At 41.0% G+C, this 17,648-nt stretch overlaps 1 protein-coding gene across 9 annotated transcripts in view; it reads left to right on the top strand.

Annotated features, from left to right (window-relative positions):
- Positions 1-17,648, top strand: part of AOPEP (aminopeptidase O (putative)) — a 402,612-nt gene that overhangs the window by 106,948 nt on the left and 278,016 nt on the right. For all 9 annotated transcript variants that reach the window (XR_008628432.1, XR_008628433.1, XM_055125012.1 and 6 more), the window contains exon 4: positions 11,134-11,287. Coding sequence is in view for 7 of the 9 variants with exons in the window: in XM_055125012.1 (XP_054980987.1) it covers positions 11,134-11,287 (154 nt within the window). In the remaining 2 variants the exon portion in view is untranslated. The remainder of the gene's footprint in view (positions 1-11,133; positions 11,288-17,648) is intronic.

The following is a 17,648-nucleotide window of genomic DNA, read 5'->3' as shown; positions in this document are numbered from 1 at the left end:
TCCTCTACTAGGTGTTCCTTCTCTATCTGAGCTGCCTTTCCCCCCAGCATGTGAGGCCAGTTTCCAAGCTGTGGGGCAGACCTCCTAATCCTTATCTCTGCAACTCTTGGGAGTTAGTCTCACATTATGTTATTTTGTATTCCACAGATGAGTGCAATCTTTCTATGTCTGTCCCTCTTTTTCTGACTCATTTTACTTAACTTGATACTTTCCATGTAGATCCACTTATATACAAATTTCATGACTTCATCTTTTCTAACAGCTACATAGTATGCCATTGTGTAGATGTACCAAAGTTTCTTTAACCAGTCACCTGTTTTTGGGCACTCTTGTTTTTTTCCCAGATTTTGGCTGTTGTAAACAGTGCTGCAATGAACATACAAATGCAGATGTCATTTCTATTATATCTTTTTGCCTTTCCAGGATATATTCCCAGGAGTGGTATTGCTGGGTCAAATGGGAGCTCAATTTCTAATTTTTTGAGAATTGTCCATATTGTTTTCCAAAAGGGCTGAACCAGTTGGCATTCCCACCAGCAATGAAGGAGAGTCCCTTTCTCCCCACATCCACGCCAACAGCGGTTGCTTTTTTGTTCTAATGGATGTGGGCCAGTCTCTGTGATGTGAAATGATATCTCATTGTTGTTTTAATCTGTATCTCCTTGATGATTAGTGATGTAGAGCATTTTCTCATGTGTCTTTTAGCCATTCAGATTTCTTTTTTGAAAAAATTTCTGTTCATTTCCATACCCCATTTTTTGATGGGCTTGGGAGCTTTCTTTTTGTAGAGTTCAACCAGTGCCTTGTATATCCTCGATATCAACCCCTTATCAGATGTGTATTGGGTGAATATCCTTTCCCATTCTGTACACTGTCTTTGTATTTTGGTCACTGTTTCTTTTGAGGTGCAGAAGCTTCTTAGTTTAAAGTAGTTCCATTTGTTTATCTGTTTTCACTTGCTTGGCCAGTGGTGTGTCATCTTTGAAAATACCTTTAGCTTCAATGTCGTGGAGGGTTTTGCCAACCTTGTTTTCCACGTACCTTATAGATTCTGGTCTGATGTTGAGATCTTTAATCCACTTTGACCTGACTTTTGTACATGGTGTTAAGTAGAGATCTAAGCCCATTTTTTTGCATGTTGCTGTCTAGTTTTGCCAGCACCATTTGTTGAAGAGGCTTTCCTTGTTCCAATTCACATTTCTTGCTCCCCTATCAAAGATTAGATGATCATTTATTTGAGGGTGTATGTCAGAATATTCAACCCTGTTCCAGTGGTCTGTGGCTCTGCCTTTGTTCCAGTACCATGCTGTTTTAATTATTACCACTTAGTAGTATAGATTGAGGTTGGGGAGGGTGATTCCTCCCATATTCTTTTCCCTAAGAGTTGCTTTAGCTATTCATGGGGGCTTATTGTTCCATATGAATTTCAGGAATGTTCACTCCATTTCTTTGAAGAATGTCATGGGTATCCTTATAGGGATCACATTGAATCTGTATAATGCTTTGGAAATTATTGCCATTTTGACAATGTCAATTCTCCCAATCTGTGAACAGGGATGTGTTTCCATTTCATCATGTCCTCTTTTATTTCGTGAAGTAACATTTTGTAATTTTCTCTGTACAGGTCCTTCACCTCCTTAGTTAAGCTGATTCCGAGGTAATACTTCATTTTCTGAGGCATGATTGTGAATGGGATTGCTTTTTTCGTATCACTTTCTTCTTTCTCATTATTTGCATATAGGAAAGCCATGGGCTTTTGGGTATTGATTCTATAGCCTGCAACTTTACTATACAAGTCTATTGTTTCTAAGAGTTTCTTGGTAGAGGCTTTAGGGTTCTCTAAGCATAGTATCATATCATCTGCAAATAGTGAAAGCTTGATTTCTTCCTTTCCTACTTGAATGCCCTTAATACCTTTTTCTTGCCTAACTGCTATTGCAAGTACTTCCAGTACTATATTGAACAGGAGTGGAGAGAGTGGGCATCCTTGTCTCGTCCTTGATCTTAGAGGGAAGGCTCTTAGTTTTTCCCCATTGAGGATGATGCTTGACGTAGGCTTGTAGTAGATGGCTTTGGCTATATTGAGGAAAGTCCCTTCTATATTCATTTTGGCCAGAGTTTTCATCATAAACATATGCTGGATCTTGTCAAATGCTTTCTCTGCATCTATTGATATGATCATATGGTTTTTATCATTTCTTTTGTTCATATGATGGATTATGTTGATTAATTTCTGAATGTTAAGCCATCCTTGCATCCTGGGATGAATCCCACTTGGTCATGGTGTATGATCTTTTTGATGAGTTGTTGAATTCTGTTTGCTAATATTTTGTTGAGAATCTTTGCATCCGTGTTTATCAGGGATATTGACCTCTAGTTTTCTTTTTTTGTGGTGTCTTAGTTTGCTTTTGGTATTAAGGAGATATGAGCCTCAAAGAAACTGTTTGGGAGGGTTTCTGTTTCTTCAATTTCCTGGAAAAGCTTGAGAAACTGGCAATAAGTCCTCTTTAAATGTTTGGAAGAATTCGATAGTGAATCCATCTGGACCCGGGCTTTTGTTTTGGGGAAGACTTTTGATTACCGTTTCAATTTCCTTGATATTAATAGGACTGTTCCGGTATTCTAGGTCTTCTTGATTCAGCCTTGGGAGATTATAGGAATCCAGGAATAAATCCATTTCTTCTAGGTTCTCTTGTTTGGTAGCATACAGATTTTCAAAGTAGTCTCTGATGATCTTTTGAATTTCTTTGGTTTCTCTTGTGATATCCTTTTTTTTCCATTTCTGATTCTGTTTATAAGGGTTCTCTCTCTTTCTTTGTGAGTTTTGCTAGTGGTTTATCAATCTTATTTATTTTCTCGAAGAACCAGCTCTTGGTTTCATTGATCTTACAGATTGCCTTTTGGGTTTCCATGTTTTTGATTTCTGCTCTGAGTTTTATTATCTCTTTCCTTCCGCCTGGTTGGGCTCCTTTTTTTGGTCCTTTTCTAAAATCTTAAGCTGTGAAGTCAAGCTATGTGAGCCCTTTCTTCCTTCCTGAGAAATGCTTGCAGAGCTATAAATTTTCCCCTTAACACAGCTTTAGCTGTGTCCCACAGATTCTGGCAGCTCATGTCTTCATTATCATTTGTTTCCAAGTTCATTTTGATTTCTTCCGTGATTTCCTTCCTGACCCACTCATTGTTCAACATCGAGTTGTTTAATTTCCAGATGTTTGATTTAGTTTTCTGCATCTGTACATGATTCACTTCTATCTTCAGTGCATCATGGTCTGAAAAGATAGCTGGTACAATGTCTATCTTCCTGTTTCTGTTGAGGTATGTTGTGTGGCCCAGCGCACGGTCTATTCTGGAAAATGTTCCATGTGCACTGGAAAAGATTGTGTACTCTTTTTTGGGGGGGATATAACTCCCTGTATAAATCTATTAGCCCTCTCTCCTCTATTTCTTTGTTCAAAGCCAGTATTTCCTTGGTGAGTTTTAATCTTCTTGATCGATCCAGATGTGATAGGGTAGTTGAAGTCTCCAGCTACTTTTGTGTTGTTCACAATGTCCTTCTTAAAGTCTGTTAGCAGTTGTTGTAGGTATTTAACTGGTACACGTTTATGAGTGTGATTTCTTCCTGCTGTACATATCCCTTGATTAATAAAAAGTGGCCTTCACTATCCCTTCTAATCTTTTTCAACCTGAGATCTGTGTTGTCCGATACTAGTAATGGCACCCCAGCTTTTTTGAGGGAGTTGTTTGCTTGCAGGATTGTTTTCCATCCTTTGACTTTGAGTCTGTGTTTGTTCTGGCTATTCAGATGTGTTTCTTGCAGGCAGCAGAATGTTGTGTTCAGTCTCTGAATCCATTTTGCCACTCTGTGTCTCTTAATTGGTCAATTTAGACCATTGACATTCAGAGAGATTATTGTTATGGGGTTTTGCGCCATTTTTGTGTAAGGGTTTGTTGTGCTTGTATGGGTTTTTCTTATCTTACAATAGCCCCTTTAGTCCTTTTAGGTTTGGTTTTGAATCAATGAAGTTCCTGAGCTGTTGTTTATCCACAAAATAGTGTATCGTTTGAATCAGAGTTTAGCTGGATAAAGTATTCTTGGTGACGCTTTTATTTCATTGAGTTTTTTCACTATATCCTACCACTGCCTTCGGTCTTGGAGGGTTTACTCTGATAGGTCTGCTGTGAATCTAAGGGTACTCCTTTGTATGTGATTTCCGTCTTTGACCGTGCTGCTTGCAGTATTATGTCTTGGAGTTTTTCTGTTAGGATCTCTTTTAGCTAGCACCCTTCGGGCTCCTTGAATCTGGATGCCTGCATTCTTCAGCTCTGTGAACTTTTTAGCAATAATTTCTTTGACTATGGCTTTTTTGGGGGTTGCTTCCCTGTCCTTCTGGTACTCCAATGATTCTAATGTTGTTCCTCTTGAAATCATCCCCTAGGACTCATTCATCCTAGAGCTATTGTGAGATCTCTTCCCATTGTTTGTTGTTGCCTATAGGCTGCCTACAGCTCATCTTCAAGCTCACTGACTCTGTCTTCTGCTGTAGTCATTCTGTTGAGGGCACCTGCTGAGTTTTTTATCTCATCTACCAAATCCTTCATTTGTGACATTTCTTTTTGTAGCTTTTTTATTTCTGCTCTCATTTCTTCCCGTATTTTCTTGGCTGTCTTTGTATTGTTTCCGTCAGGTCCTCCTTTAATTTAATGGATATTTTTTCAATCTTTAAGTTGAGTTCATTGAACATCTTCAGTATTTCAACTCTGAATTCTTTATCGGAGAGCTCAAGTTTGTAGGAAATGCCTATTGAGGCTTCTGGACTCCTTTCATCATCCTATCCTTGTGGTGGGGATTTGCGCTGTTTCTTCATGTTGTTGTGGTGGTATGGAAGAGCGACCTTCACTATTCCTGTTCCCTCTTGTTGTGAAAAAGGAATCTGGATGGTATCAGTCAATGGTAGCTACCTTTTTATTTTCCCCTTCTAGAACATGTCCTTCGTCTCAGATGTTTCTTTAATCCTTAGGTGAGGACTAAGATGATGCTTTCAGAGAATGTGCTCTTCTACATTGGGCTTTGCACGGGTACTTGTATTTATTGGTGTTTGGGTGAAATTAGGATATACTACTGGCTTATTATCTTACTGTTCTTTGGATAGCTAGGATGTTATTCATGCACACAGGTAATAAAGACTGAGATGTTACAACAGATTGCTTGGTGCTGGAAAATAACTGTGGCCGGCACGCCCACTTTTGCCTAGACCACGCCCCCTGACCATTAGGCCGCGCCCCTTTCCACCCACAACAGCACACACCTGTGCCAGAAAAGAGAACGGGTTGGCGTGCCGGCCACTAGGGCGGCAGTCTGGAGTGGGGAGGATGGCTGGGGTGCTCTGGGTCCCAGGAGCAGGCTGGGACGTGGGAAGGGCGGGTCAAGGGACTTCACACATCTGTGCCGGCAGAGAAAATGGCTGTGGTGCTTGGGGTTGTCGTGCCAGCCACTAGGGCGGCAGTCCGGAGGGGGGGGTGGCTGGGGTGCTCTGGGTCTCTTGTAACTCCTAGTGATGACTTAGTGATGGCTATTCACAGGTGTGAGGTGATCTCATTGTGGTTTTAATTTACATTTCAATGATGATTAACAATATTGAACATTTTTCATGCAACTGTTGACTATTTTAATATCTTCTTTGGAAGAAAGGTCTTTTCAGGTCCCTAATCCATTTTAATTTTACTCCATTTTATTTTTAATTTTAAAAGTGTTTAGACACTGTAATTACAATGTTGTTATTGGTAGGGTTTTACACACATTGTCCCAGCACCACGCCCTCCACCAGGATCTCCCCGTCTTCAGTCTTCCCTCCCCTCACTCACATCCTTTTTACATTTTGAGCATTATTTTAAGCACTGTGGTTTGCAAAACTGTTAATGCATGGTTTCATACATAAAATGTTCCAGAAGCACACCCTCCACCAGAGTATCTGATTCTTTCCACAGCTGTCCCAGTCTCGTCACCCCCCTCAACTCTCGTTCTTTGAGAAGCATCCATAGTGTTTCCTAAGAAGGCTGGACCTCTTGGCATTTCCACCAGCTGTGAACGAGGGTCCTCTCTTCCTCGCATTCCCGCCAACAGTGGTCGGTTGTGTTCTTTGTGGTGTGTGCTAGTGTGATACCACTGCTGTGAGGTGGTATCTCAATGTTTCGATTTGAATCTCCCTCAGGATAAGTGAAGTGATGTGGAGTATTTTCTCACGTATTTGGCCATTTGTATGTCTCCACTAAGAAGTTTCTGCTCATCTTCTCCCTCCATTTTTGGATGGTAGTGTTTGGAATTTTTCTTGTAAAGTTCTACCATAGCTTTATGTTTCTTAGATGAGTGATGGGCGAATATTCTCTCCCAGTCTTTTTTACTCTGGTTATTTTCTTTGCAGTGCAGAAGTTTCTTAGATAAGTCCCATTAATTTCTCTGTTTGCTTGGCCAGTGGCATTGGATCATTCATGGATGGAATGTCAAGAAATGTTCTATACTTTCCTCAATGTAACTATGGATTAAAATCTTATACTGCACTCTTTAATTCATTTTTATATGGATTTTGTGCATGATCTTAGAAAGGGGGTATGATTTTTTGTTTATTTTTTGCATGTGACCAACTTGTTTTTCCAGCACTATTTGTTGAAGACACCGTCCTTGTTCCACTTCATACCCTTTACTCCTTTTTTCTTTTTTTAAAAAAAGATTCACTGTCCATATGCCTGGGAATCTGTCTCTGGAATCTCCTTTCTATCCCCCTGGTCTGAGAGCCTGCCCTTGTTCCGTAGCATACTCTTGACTACTGCGGCTTTATAGTGTGGCTTGAAGTTGGGGAAAGAGATGCCCGCCTTCTTTCCCTAGGATTGATTGCTTTGGCTTTTCGTGGAGATCAGTCATTTTTATCAGTCGTATTTTTTTCTGTTTTTTTTTTTTCCTGTCAGTTTGTATGAGTTCCTTATATATTTTGAATATTTGCTATGTATCACATAAATTATTTGAACATATTTACTGCAATTCTGTTGGCTACCTTTTAATTTTGCATCTGGTTTTCTTTGCTTTGCAAAAGCCTTTTAGTTTGGTATGTACTTGATTATGTATTTTTGCTTTTGTTGCTGATACTTTTGGTATTGTATATATATTAAAAAATCATTGCCAATTCTTCATTCATAAAAGAATGTCTCCTCAGACTAGTACCTTCTTATTTCCTAAATTTTCTCTTACTTCTGATATTTATTATTTTAATGGTTTTTCAGAAACAAAACTGTTCTTTTTCCAATTACTAGCTTTATTTTTAACTTGTTTTATTACAAATATACCTGTTTTAGGAGTCAAGTGTTTCTAGTTGGCTAATTTACTTTCTCCCAGAAGTATTATCTTTCTGAAGATACTCATGTACTGTCCATTACATGAAATGGAAGTAACCATTCTCATCTCTTTGAGTCAATCATTTGATATGTACATCCACATTGTTCAGTAAGAGGCCTGATGGGAATTAGTTGATCTCGATTAGTTCTCACTTCTGTACCCTCCTGATCACCATCACATGATGTTCCCGTCCTTAAATCTCATCTTCCAATTAAAATTAATATCACAACTCTAGTTATAATTATTAATTTTTAAAAAGCTAACTCTGGCACTGAAGTGATAGTGATAATATAGCAAATAGGGCATTTGCCTTTCACTTAACTGCTTGGGTTTGGTCCCTCTCACCCTCGCACCCTGTATGGTTCCCCCAAGCCCTTCAGAACAGAAGTGATCCCTGAGTACAGAGCTAGGTGTAAGTGGTCCAAACCCTTCCATTCCCTCCCACACCCTGACTTTTGTGGGATGTTGTGTATTAACATACATTTTGAAGAGATGTGAAATTATACCTTTAAGCAGGTACAATTTTGTAAACCATTACCTCAAAAGATACTTGAGTTTTATAATAAAATTTGATTACATAACAGCATTTAAGTTTTTCTCAGAATTTATCTTATTACTTTTCTCAATTGCTTGGTTTCCTATTTTTTCCCAGTATCATACTTTTAAAATATAATTAAAATATTTTAAGATATTCAGATATATTGGATTGTTGTTGTTGTTCTCCCTTTACTTTTATCTTCCTGAGTCTGGTGCTGTGCCCTGTGTAATCGTTCCTGGGAGCAGAGGGCTCTGTTCTGCAAAGCACATGCTGACTCCTGGGCTCACCGTCAGCGCCATCCTTCATATTTCCCTGGCTGCTTCTTGTTTCGGCTCATCCATCTTCCTCCATGATTTACTCTTTTTTGAAGCATATTTTACATACCCTAATAGCTTCCAGAGAATAGAATGTGTGGGAGTCGATTTTTTTTTAAACTTTGCATGTCTGAAGGTGCCCTTATTTTATGTGATTTTTAAATCCCCTTTTAAAGGCTTGTAGGATCTTATTTTAATCCCCAGGGTTCTGAATTTTGTCATGATGTATCTTGATTCAAGTTGGTTTGTATCTGGTGTCCTGGGTATTTTGTATGCCCTTTTAATCTGAAAACTCATAGCCCTTGAATCTAGGGAAACTTTCTGGAATTTTTTTTTTAATTGAATCACTGTGAGATATACCCTTACAAAGCTGTTCGTGATTAGGTGGCAGTCATACGGTGTTCCAGCACCCATCTCGGCACCAGTGTACGTTTCCCAGCACCAGTGTCCCTAGTTTCCCTCCTGTCACCCCCTCACCCCCCACCCCCCAGCCTGCCTGCCTCTCCTCCTCCTTCTCCCCCTCTCTCTAGCTCTCTCTCTCTCTCTCTCTCTCTCTCTCACACACACACACACACACACACACACACATTTTGGCATTGTGGTTTGCAATACAGATACAGTAGGCTATCATTTCTGGAAAATTTTAACTAATAATTTTCTCTGTTCTGTTTTTGTATTGTCTCTTTCTAGAGTTTTCTGCACAGTAGATCTCCTAAACTGGTTTCTATTTTCCTCTTATTTTTAAAACATCTTTTTTGTCCTCTATTTCTTCAGCTCTGTGTTCCATCTTCATGGCAGAGCCTGGCAAGCTACCGGTGGTGTATTTGATATGCCAAAAACAGTAACAACAAGTCTTACAATGGAGACATTACTGGTGCCCACTCGAACAAATCAATGAACAACGGGACGACAGTGCTGTGTTCCATCTTGGCCCTGCTTTTGAGTTCTTCTTCTTTTTTTTTTTTTTTACCATGTTTTAACCATGGTAGAATCCTTCCTTCCTTCCTTCCTTCCTTCCTTCCTTCCTTCCTTCCTTCCTTCCTTCCTTCCTTCCTTCCTTCCTTCCTTCCTTCCTTCCCTCCCTCCCTCCCTCCCTCCCTCCCTCCCTCCCTCCCTCCTTCCCTCCCTCCCTCCACAGCTGGTGGTACTCAGGACTTGTTCCTGACTCAGGGATCACTCCTGGCAGTGCTCAGGGGAACATATTTGTTGCTGGGGATTAAATGGGTGGTCAACAGCGTTCAAGACTAGCCCTGTAATCTCTGTACTATCTCACCAACCCTATTTAAAACATTTTTTTTTAACTTTGAATCACGTACTTTTCTTTTCATATTGTACTCTTCTTGTTTAGTGCTGTGGTAAACATCTTTGGCTGTGTTGTGTGTGGTATTTTCTTGCACAGTCAGTGTCTTCCACGTTGCTTGTTTCTATTGTGGCCTCTCAGTTTTATCTTAGGGGGCTTCTGAAAGTGCCCGAGGTCCTTGATGCTGCTGTAGATGTTTAGGGGTAGAAAGCGCAGGCCAGCTCTTGCAGTTCCTTCGGTTGCTCGCCTCACTCTCCGCCAGCACCACTCTGGGAACCACATGAGGAAACTATGCAGCCCTCACCAGCTGCCTATCAGAACAGTAGTTCCCGGAAGCTGTGGCTTCCCCTCAGACTCAGGAGGAGCTACAGATGCTGAGTTTGATCACTTGATCACATACCTTTTGTACCTTGGTAAAGCTCTGGAAAGCAGATCTTAGGAGTGACCATTCTGCCTCTGGAAACAGCAGGAAATTCCACTGACTTCCAGACTTGATACCAGGCCACATTTCTTCAAACTTGATAGTAGCATATTTGTTTTTTTCTAAGGTGTGGGTCTTTATTTTCTATTAAAATATATATTTTTTTCATTTAAGTAGTTCTGTGATTTTTTTTTCCTTTGGGTTTAAGTTGGTAGAGCTTCAGAGAGAAATAATGATCCTTCTAGTTTCCTTTATTAAGAATTAGTTGAAACCAAGCATATGAATATCAAAATCCAACCTTATCAATTTTTACTAGTAAGCATAGAAAACTCTTACTTTAGTTCTATTTATTAGAACTAATAACTTCTCCATTGTGAGACTTGTTACTGTTTTTGGCATATTGAATATGCCACAGGTAGCTTGCCAGGCTCTGCTGTTTGGGTGAGATACTCTTGGTAGCTTGCCGGGCTCTCCGAGAGAGGCGGAGGAATCAAACCCGGGCTGGCCGAGTGCAAGGCGAATGCCCTACCTGCTGCGCAATCGCTCCTGCCCACGAACATCTACTTAATGACAAGCATTATGCTTTAGCACTGTAGCACTGTTGCTCATCGATTTGCTCGAGCGGGCACCAGTAATGTCTCCATTGTGAGACTTGTTGTTACTGTTTTTGGCATATCGAATATGCCATGGGTAGCTTGCCAGGCTCTGCCATGTGGGCAGGATACTCTCCTCTCAAGAGGGATGGAGGAATGGAACCTGGGTCGGCCGTATGCAAGGCAAATGCCCTACCTGCTGTGTTGCTGCTCCAGTCCAACATTATGCTCAACAATAATAATGAATAAGGTTTGTTCTTGCTTCTGTGGGAGCCACAGCCTGTGCTTCTCGGGGCTGGTGGCCACCGCGATATAGCCACCCCCACCCTGTATTTAGAACCTCATTTGAAGGAAACCACCTCAGCTCTGGGATTGATCCAAATCTGGACCAACCTGAAACCGTCATCTCTCTTATGCTTTCCCTGAAATCTGCAATATTGTCCCTTCAGTTTGTGTAGCCCAGATCTAAATCTGGTTCATTCCTTTTTATCACTTAAACTCTTCAAGTGCCAAAACTAAAAAACTACAGAGTATGGTCCAGAATCATATGGTGGCCTCATTGTTCTTCCCCCTTTTGTTTCTAGGGTGTTCGAGCTGGCATTACTATGTCACCATGCCCATGCCAGCCTCCACCTTTACGATTGCAGCTGGAACCTGGGCAGAAGTGGAGCCAGAGGCCTGCCCTTCAGATGATCCGTCGGCAAAAAGAACGTCCCCACCTTCAGAAGCTGCATTCAGGTCTGTGTTTGAAAAACAAATGCTTGAGGGAGCAGTGTGTTAGAATTTTACAAGCTGGGTTTGTGAGTCATCACTGCTGAGAAGCTAAAGGAAACAGAATTAATCAGAGAGGAAAAGCCTTGCAGGAAGGGAAGGAAAATTGTAATATGGGCATATTTTTTATGCAGAAAGGAGAGAGGAAGAGGGAGAGGGAGAGAGGGGGAGGGAGAGGGAGGGAGGGAGAGAGAAAGAGATTGGGGGTATTTGAATTTCTCGGTGAAGTCAAGTGAAATATTTTTGTTTGGTTATATTAATAGAATCCTCGAATGCGCCATTTTCAAGCTTTCCACTTTTAACTTTGGTTTTCAGAGTTACCTTGGTTAAAAATGCAGCTTACAGACTAGTCCAATATTTGGGTTCCAGTGACTGCTGGGGGGGTGGCCTGTGACAGGGGTGGCCTCTGCCTAGGGGAGTCACAGCACAGGGGCTGTCACGGGCCAGTGGTTGGTAGAATTCTTAGGGTTAGGGCCCTGATAACTATGGCAGCAGTTTCCTCTTTTTTCAGACTGGACTGGAGAAAATCAGTTTAAATTTGTAAAAATTAGTAAAGACTTTGGATTTTCACTTGCAACCTCCCCAGCTGTTCAGTGGATTTTAGCTTTGAGTTCCCAGGGCATAGGGCAGATATCCACAAGAGACACAGAAGTATGCTAATTGTGCTGGGTCACATTCTAGAATGCCTTGGGACCTTCACACCTCCTCATTCTTTCTTTTTGCAGAGGGTCACTAAGTCAGTACCTTCCAAAGGAAAAAGCTCATAGTAAGAGAGCATATGGTTTGCTTATCCTTAAGAACCATAGAATATATGCTGTTAATGCAGATCTTCTTTGAGTTGGTTTTATGTTGTTTTCACTTTTGTCTACAGTAGTTGGTATTGTTAGACATTAAGCCATTGAGCCCTGTCTTATGTCAGGTATGCTTTTTTGCCTGCATTTTGCTTCTTAAAGGAAGGAAAGGAATTTTTACTTTTCAACTCAATAGCTTACCTATTTTGGACTGGTTGGTCTTCTTAAGCCATATAGAATATTTTAGATGGTTTATTGGGTTTTACTCATGTAATTTCAGGGGGAAAAAAGAAAATTGTAGACAGATGTGAGGTGTTCTGTGTTCATGTGGGAACATTTAATGTGTTTAGGCCTGTTTATAATCTTTTCCTCTGCCATTGACAGCACAGTACAGGCCTTATTTGCAGTTGTTAGAAGACTGAATGTCTGAGTAGGGGAAAGGTGTCCTGGAGACTCATTTGGACCCACAGTAGACTTGATTATAAATGAGTAAGAAACTTATTCCGTGGCAAGTGATTGAAATGATGTGACTGTGAGTTACTACAGCCTAGCTGATACTGAACTGAAGCAGAAGGTATTGCGTGTTTGAAGACGGGGAGTGTCTGGATCTAATGATTATCTACTATCTAATGATTATCACTTCAGAGGTGACTTTTCATAATCATCCTTTATTGAGTTGCAACACCTGAATTAGACTTGACACTCTTGAGTGGTGATTTAGAATATTACCTGGCTACTTTAAGAGACTGCATATTGCATTCATACTTCCATTCAAGGATCATGCTTCATATCTTCAAAGTCAGAGCCATGACTGAAACACTGTCATGACTAGAGTGTGTCCTGCTGCGACAGAAAAGAAAATTTGAGAGCTCTTTCACTCTGCAGATGTCATCTGTACTGATGCATTTCTTTGGGAAAACCACATTTTCCTTCTCTGTAGAATAAAAACGTTCCAGTTATCAAATTCTTTTTTTTTTTTTTTTTGCTTTTTGGGTCACACCCAGTGATGCTCAGGGGTTACTCCTGGCTTTGCTCTCAGGAATTACTCCTGGCGGTGCTTGGGGGACCATATGGGATGCCGGGGATCGAACCCGGGTCGGTCACGTGCAAGGCAAATGCCCTACCTGCTGTGCTATTGCTCCGGCCCCTCAAATTCTTATATTGTATTTTATATTTTACATTCAAACTTTTTAAAAACATTTTTAATTGAATGGGCTGGAGCGATAGCGCAGTGGTTGGGCTTTTGCCTTTCACGCAGCTGACCTGTGTTCGATTCCTCCATCCCTCACAGAGGGCCCGGCAAGCTACCGAGAGTATGGAGCCTGCACAGGCTACCCGTGCGTACTGGATATGCCAAAAACAGTAACAATAAGTCTCTCAATGAGAGACGTTACTGGTGCCCGCTCGAACAAATCAATGAGCAACGGGATGACAGTGACAGTTTAATTGAATCATTGTGAGATAGACCCTTACAGAGCTGTTCGTGATTGGATTTTAGTCATACAGTATTCCAACACCCGGCCCTCCACCAGTGTACATTTCCCATTACCAGTGTCCTCAGGTTCCTTCCCATCACCCCTCACCCACTACCCTTTGCCTTTTGCCTGCATCTGTGGCAGGTGCTTTTTTTTCTCTTCTCTCTCTCTCTCTCTCTCTCTCTCTCTCTCTCTCTCTCTCTCTCTCTCTCTCTCTCTCTCTCTCTCTCCCCCTCCCTCCCTCCCTCCCCTTTTGGGCATTGTGGTTCAAGAATACCCCTTTATGTACTTTCAACACTCAGATCTTGTCCAGTGTGATCATTCCCAGCTACTTTTGTCATAGCGGTCTCTATTGTCATAGCGGTCTCTTCTTTGTCTTACCTACCCTCAGCCCCCCCACACACTTGTGGTTAGTCCCAACCATTGGCCAGTCCTCCTAACCCCTGTTTTCCCTGGACATGGATATTAGTCTTCTACTACATATTTGTTGTTGTTGTTGTTCTGTTAAAGCTTTATTTTTTGGCTAACATGTAATTGAATTTACTATTTTTTTTTTTAATTTTATTGAATCACCATGTGGAGGGTTACATAGTTCTCAGGGTTATGTCAGTTATACAATATTCAAACACCCTTCCCTTCACCAGTGCCCCTATTCCATCACCAACCACCCCAGTATACCTCCCACCCCCTCCCGACCCCCCCCATCCCCGCCCTTGTAAGTGATAAGTTTCACTTCGTTTACGCTTTATCTTGGTTACATTCTATGTTTCAACACATAACTCGCTATTGTTGCTGGGGTTTCCCCCAAAAAAGAAAAAGACAGTCCTACTGTCAAGGAAGCATTTGATAGTTCTCCATTGCTGAGAATGTAGAGATATTAAGTCCCGCTGTTTGTTACATGACTTTTCTATTTTTTTTTCCCCCCTCGTCCCGCGCCACTGAGTTCACACGCCTGTTTAGTAATCACCACGCTGCCTGACAAAGGGAAAAAAAAACCGAAAAAGATGGTTATTTCCCATCATCAGCCGGCGTGGGGCTCTGGCTTAGTTGATAGTCTGGTAGAAAGTCTGCAAGCAGTTTCTGGAACCAAAAGTAGTGCGCTGGTATCGGCCCCGGCTCGAGATTCCACCAGTGTCCCGCTGTTCCAAGTACATAATACTTTATTCCCTTGTATCCCATTCCCATGCCACCAGGTCCGTGTCAACTTAACGGACATCATACTATGGTTAACGCCACGCCGCGTTTCTTCCCGAGAAAGAAGGATATTTCTTCTCAGCCGGCGTGGGGATATGGCTTAGTTCAATCTAGAGAGATGGCTACCACTTTGATTGTCTTCAGTATTTCAACAAAAGACTTACTATTCTTGTTAGGATTTCCCACCAAAGTCCGACCCGTTAAAAAGGAACCATTTCATATTGCTGATGATTAGATGATATTAGGTCGCGCGGCCACGGCAGCAGCTGCGCGGTTTTGGGTTTCTGTATAAAGTCCAGGGAAAATACTTCCAGAAATTACACGTCACTACAAACTTTTACCCTTTTTTGGTCCCCCAAAGTCCAACCCATTACTAAGGAACCATTTCATATTGCTGATGATTAGATGACATTAGGTTGCACAGCCGTGGCAGCGGCCACACGGTTTTGGGTTTCTGTATAAAGTCCAGGGAAAATTCTGCCTGAAATTCTATCGCTACAATCTTTTACCCTTTTATGGTGCTCATAAGATGGGAAAACCTAGAGAAATTCCGGGCCCCCGCAGGGGCAGCCTGGTGGAAACGCTCAGTTCATATATTGCAAGTTTTTCAGTGGGCTGCTGGTGTCCAAAGTAGCTTTTTTGGCCTCCTCGGTCATACTGGAGCGGCGGGCGCGGCAAGTGGGCTCTACTACATATTTTTGATACACCACAAATGAATGCAGTCGTTCTATATCTGTCCTTCTCCTTCTGACTCATTTCACTCAGCATGTAACTCTCTGTGTCCATCCATTTATAGGCAAATTTCATGACTTCATTTTTCCTAACAGCTGCATGGTATTCCATTGTGTAGATGTCCCATAGTTTCTTTATCCATTCATCTGTTCTTGGGCACTTAGGTTGTTTCCAGATTCTTTCTATGGTGAATAGTACTGCAGTGAACATAAGAGTGCAGATGCTGTTTCTGCTGTGTGTTTTTGGGCCCCCAGGGTATTTTCCCAGAAGTGGTATTGCTGGGTTAAATGGAAGCTCAATTTCTAGTTTTTTTGAGAAATGTCCGTATAGTTACGCTGATTCTGAGGTACTTGATTTTCTGAGGCATGATTGTGAATGGGATTTTTTTTCATATCACTTTCTTCTCTCTCATGATTTGCATATAAGGGAGCCATGGCCTTTGGGGTATTGATTTATTTTGTAGCCTGCGGCTTTACTATACAAGTCTGTTGTTTTTTTTTTTTAGGAGCTTCTGGGTAGATCCTTTAGGGTTTTCTAAGTATAGTATCATGTCATCTGCAAGTAGTGAGAGCTTGATTTCTTCCTTTCCTATCTTGATGCCCTTAATGTCCTTTTCTTCCCTAACTGTTATGGCAAGTACTTCCAGTATTGTATTGAATGGAAGTGGTGAGAGTGGTCATCCTTGTCTTGTCCTTGATCTTAGGAGCAAGGCTTTTAGTTTTTCCCCATTGAGAATAATGCTTGCCATGGACTTGTGATAGATGGTTTTGACTATATTGAGGGAAGTTCCTTCAGTTCCCATTTTGGTGAGAGTTTTCATCATGAACAGATGCTGGATCATATCAAATGCTTTCTTTGCGTCTATTGATATGATCATATGGTTATCTTTCTTTCATTGAAATGATGGATTATGTTGATAGATTGGGAGTGTTAAACCACCCTTCCTTCCCCAGGATGGATCCCACTTGGTTATCGTATACGATGTTTTTAATGAGTTGTTGGATTCTATTTCCTAATATTTTGTTGAGGATCTTTGCATTCATGTTCATCAGGGATATCAACCTGTAATTTTCTTTTTTTGTGATGTCTCTCTCTGCTTCTGATATTAGGGTGATATGTGCCTTACAGAAACTTTTTGGGAGTATTTCTATTTCTTCAGTTTCCTGGAAAAGCTTGAGAAGAACTGGCAATAGGTCCTGTTTAAATGTTTGAGAGAATTTGCTAGTGAATCCATCTGGACCAGGGCTTTTGTTTTTGGGAAGACTTTTGATTACAGTTTTAATTTCCTTGATAGTGATAAGCTTATTTATGTATTCCAAATCTTCTTAGTTCAGCCTTGGGAAGTTATAGGAATCCAGAAATTTATCCATTTCTTCTAGGTTCTCATGTTTTGTGGCATACAGATTTTCAAAGTAATCTCTGATGATCTTTTGAGTTTCTTTGGTTTCTGTTGTGATGTCCCCATTTTCATTTCTGATTTGGTTTATTAGGGTTCTCTCTCTCTCGCTCTCTCTCTCTCTCTCTCTCTCTCAGAAAGCAAAACTGGTTTATCAGTCTTGTTTATTTTCTCAAAGAACCAGCTCTTGGTTTCATTGATTTTTTGAATTGATTTTTGGGAATCTAGCTCGTTGATTTCTGCTGAGTTTTATTATTTCTTTCCTCCTGTCTGGTTTGAGCTCCTTTTGTTGGTCCTTTTCTAAGGTCATAAGTCAGGCTATTTATGTGGGCCCTTTGTTCCTTCCTGATAAACACTTGCAGAGCTATAAATTTTCCCTTAACAGTGCTTTAGCTGTGTCCCACAAGTTGTGGTAGCTCGTGTCTTCATTCTCATTTGTATCCAGAAATCTTTTGAGTTCTTCCTTGATTTTCTCTCTGACCCACTTGTTCAACATTGAGTTGTTTAATTTCCAGATGTTTGATTTCATTCTCCATTTCTGTGTTTGATTAACTTTTATCTTCAGTGTATCATAGTCTGAAAAGAGAGTTGATACAATTTCTATCTTCCTGATTCTATTGGGGTATGTTTTGTGACCCAGCATATGGTACATTCAAGCATTTAAAAAAATTGTTTTTCAGGGGCTAGAGCAATAGCACAGTGGGTAGGGCGTTTGCCTTGCACGCGATGACCCGGGTTTG

Source organism: Sorex araneus, chromosome 2 (genome assembly GCF_027595985.1).
Source record: "Sorex araneus isolate mSorAra2 chromosome 2, mSorAra2.pri, whole genome shotgun sequence".
Taxonomy (NCBI): Eukaryota; Metazoa; Chordata; class Mammalia; order Eulipotyphla; family Soricidae; genus Sorex; species Sorex araneus.
This window is presented reverse-complemented; position numbering and strand designations above follow the sequence as displayed.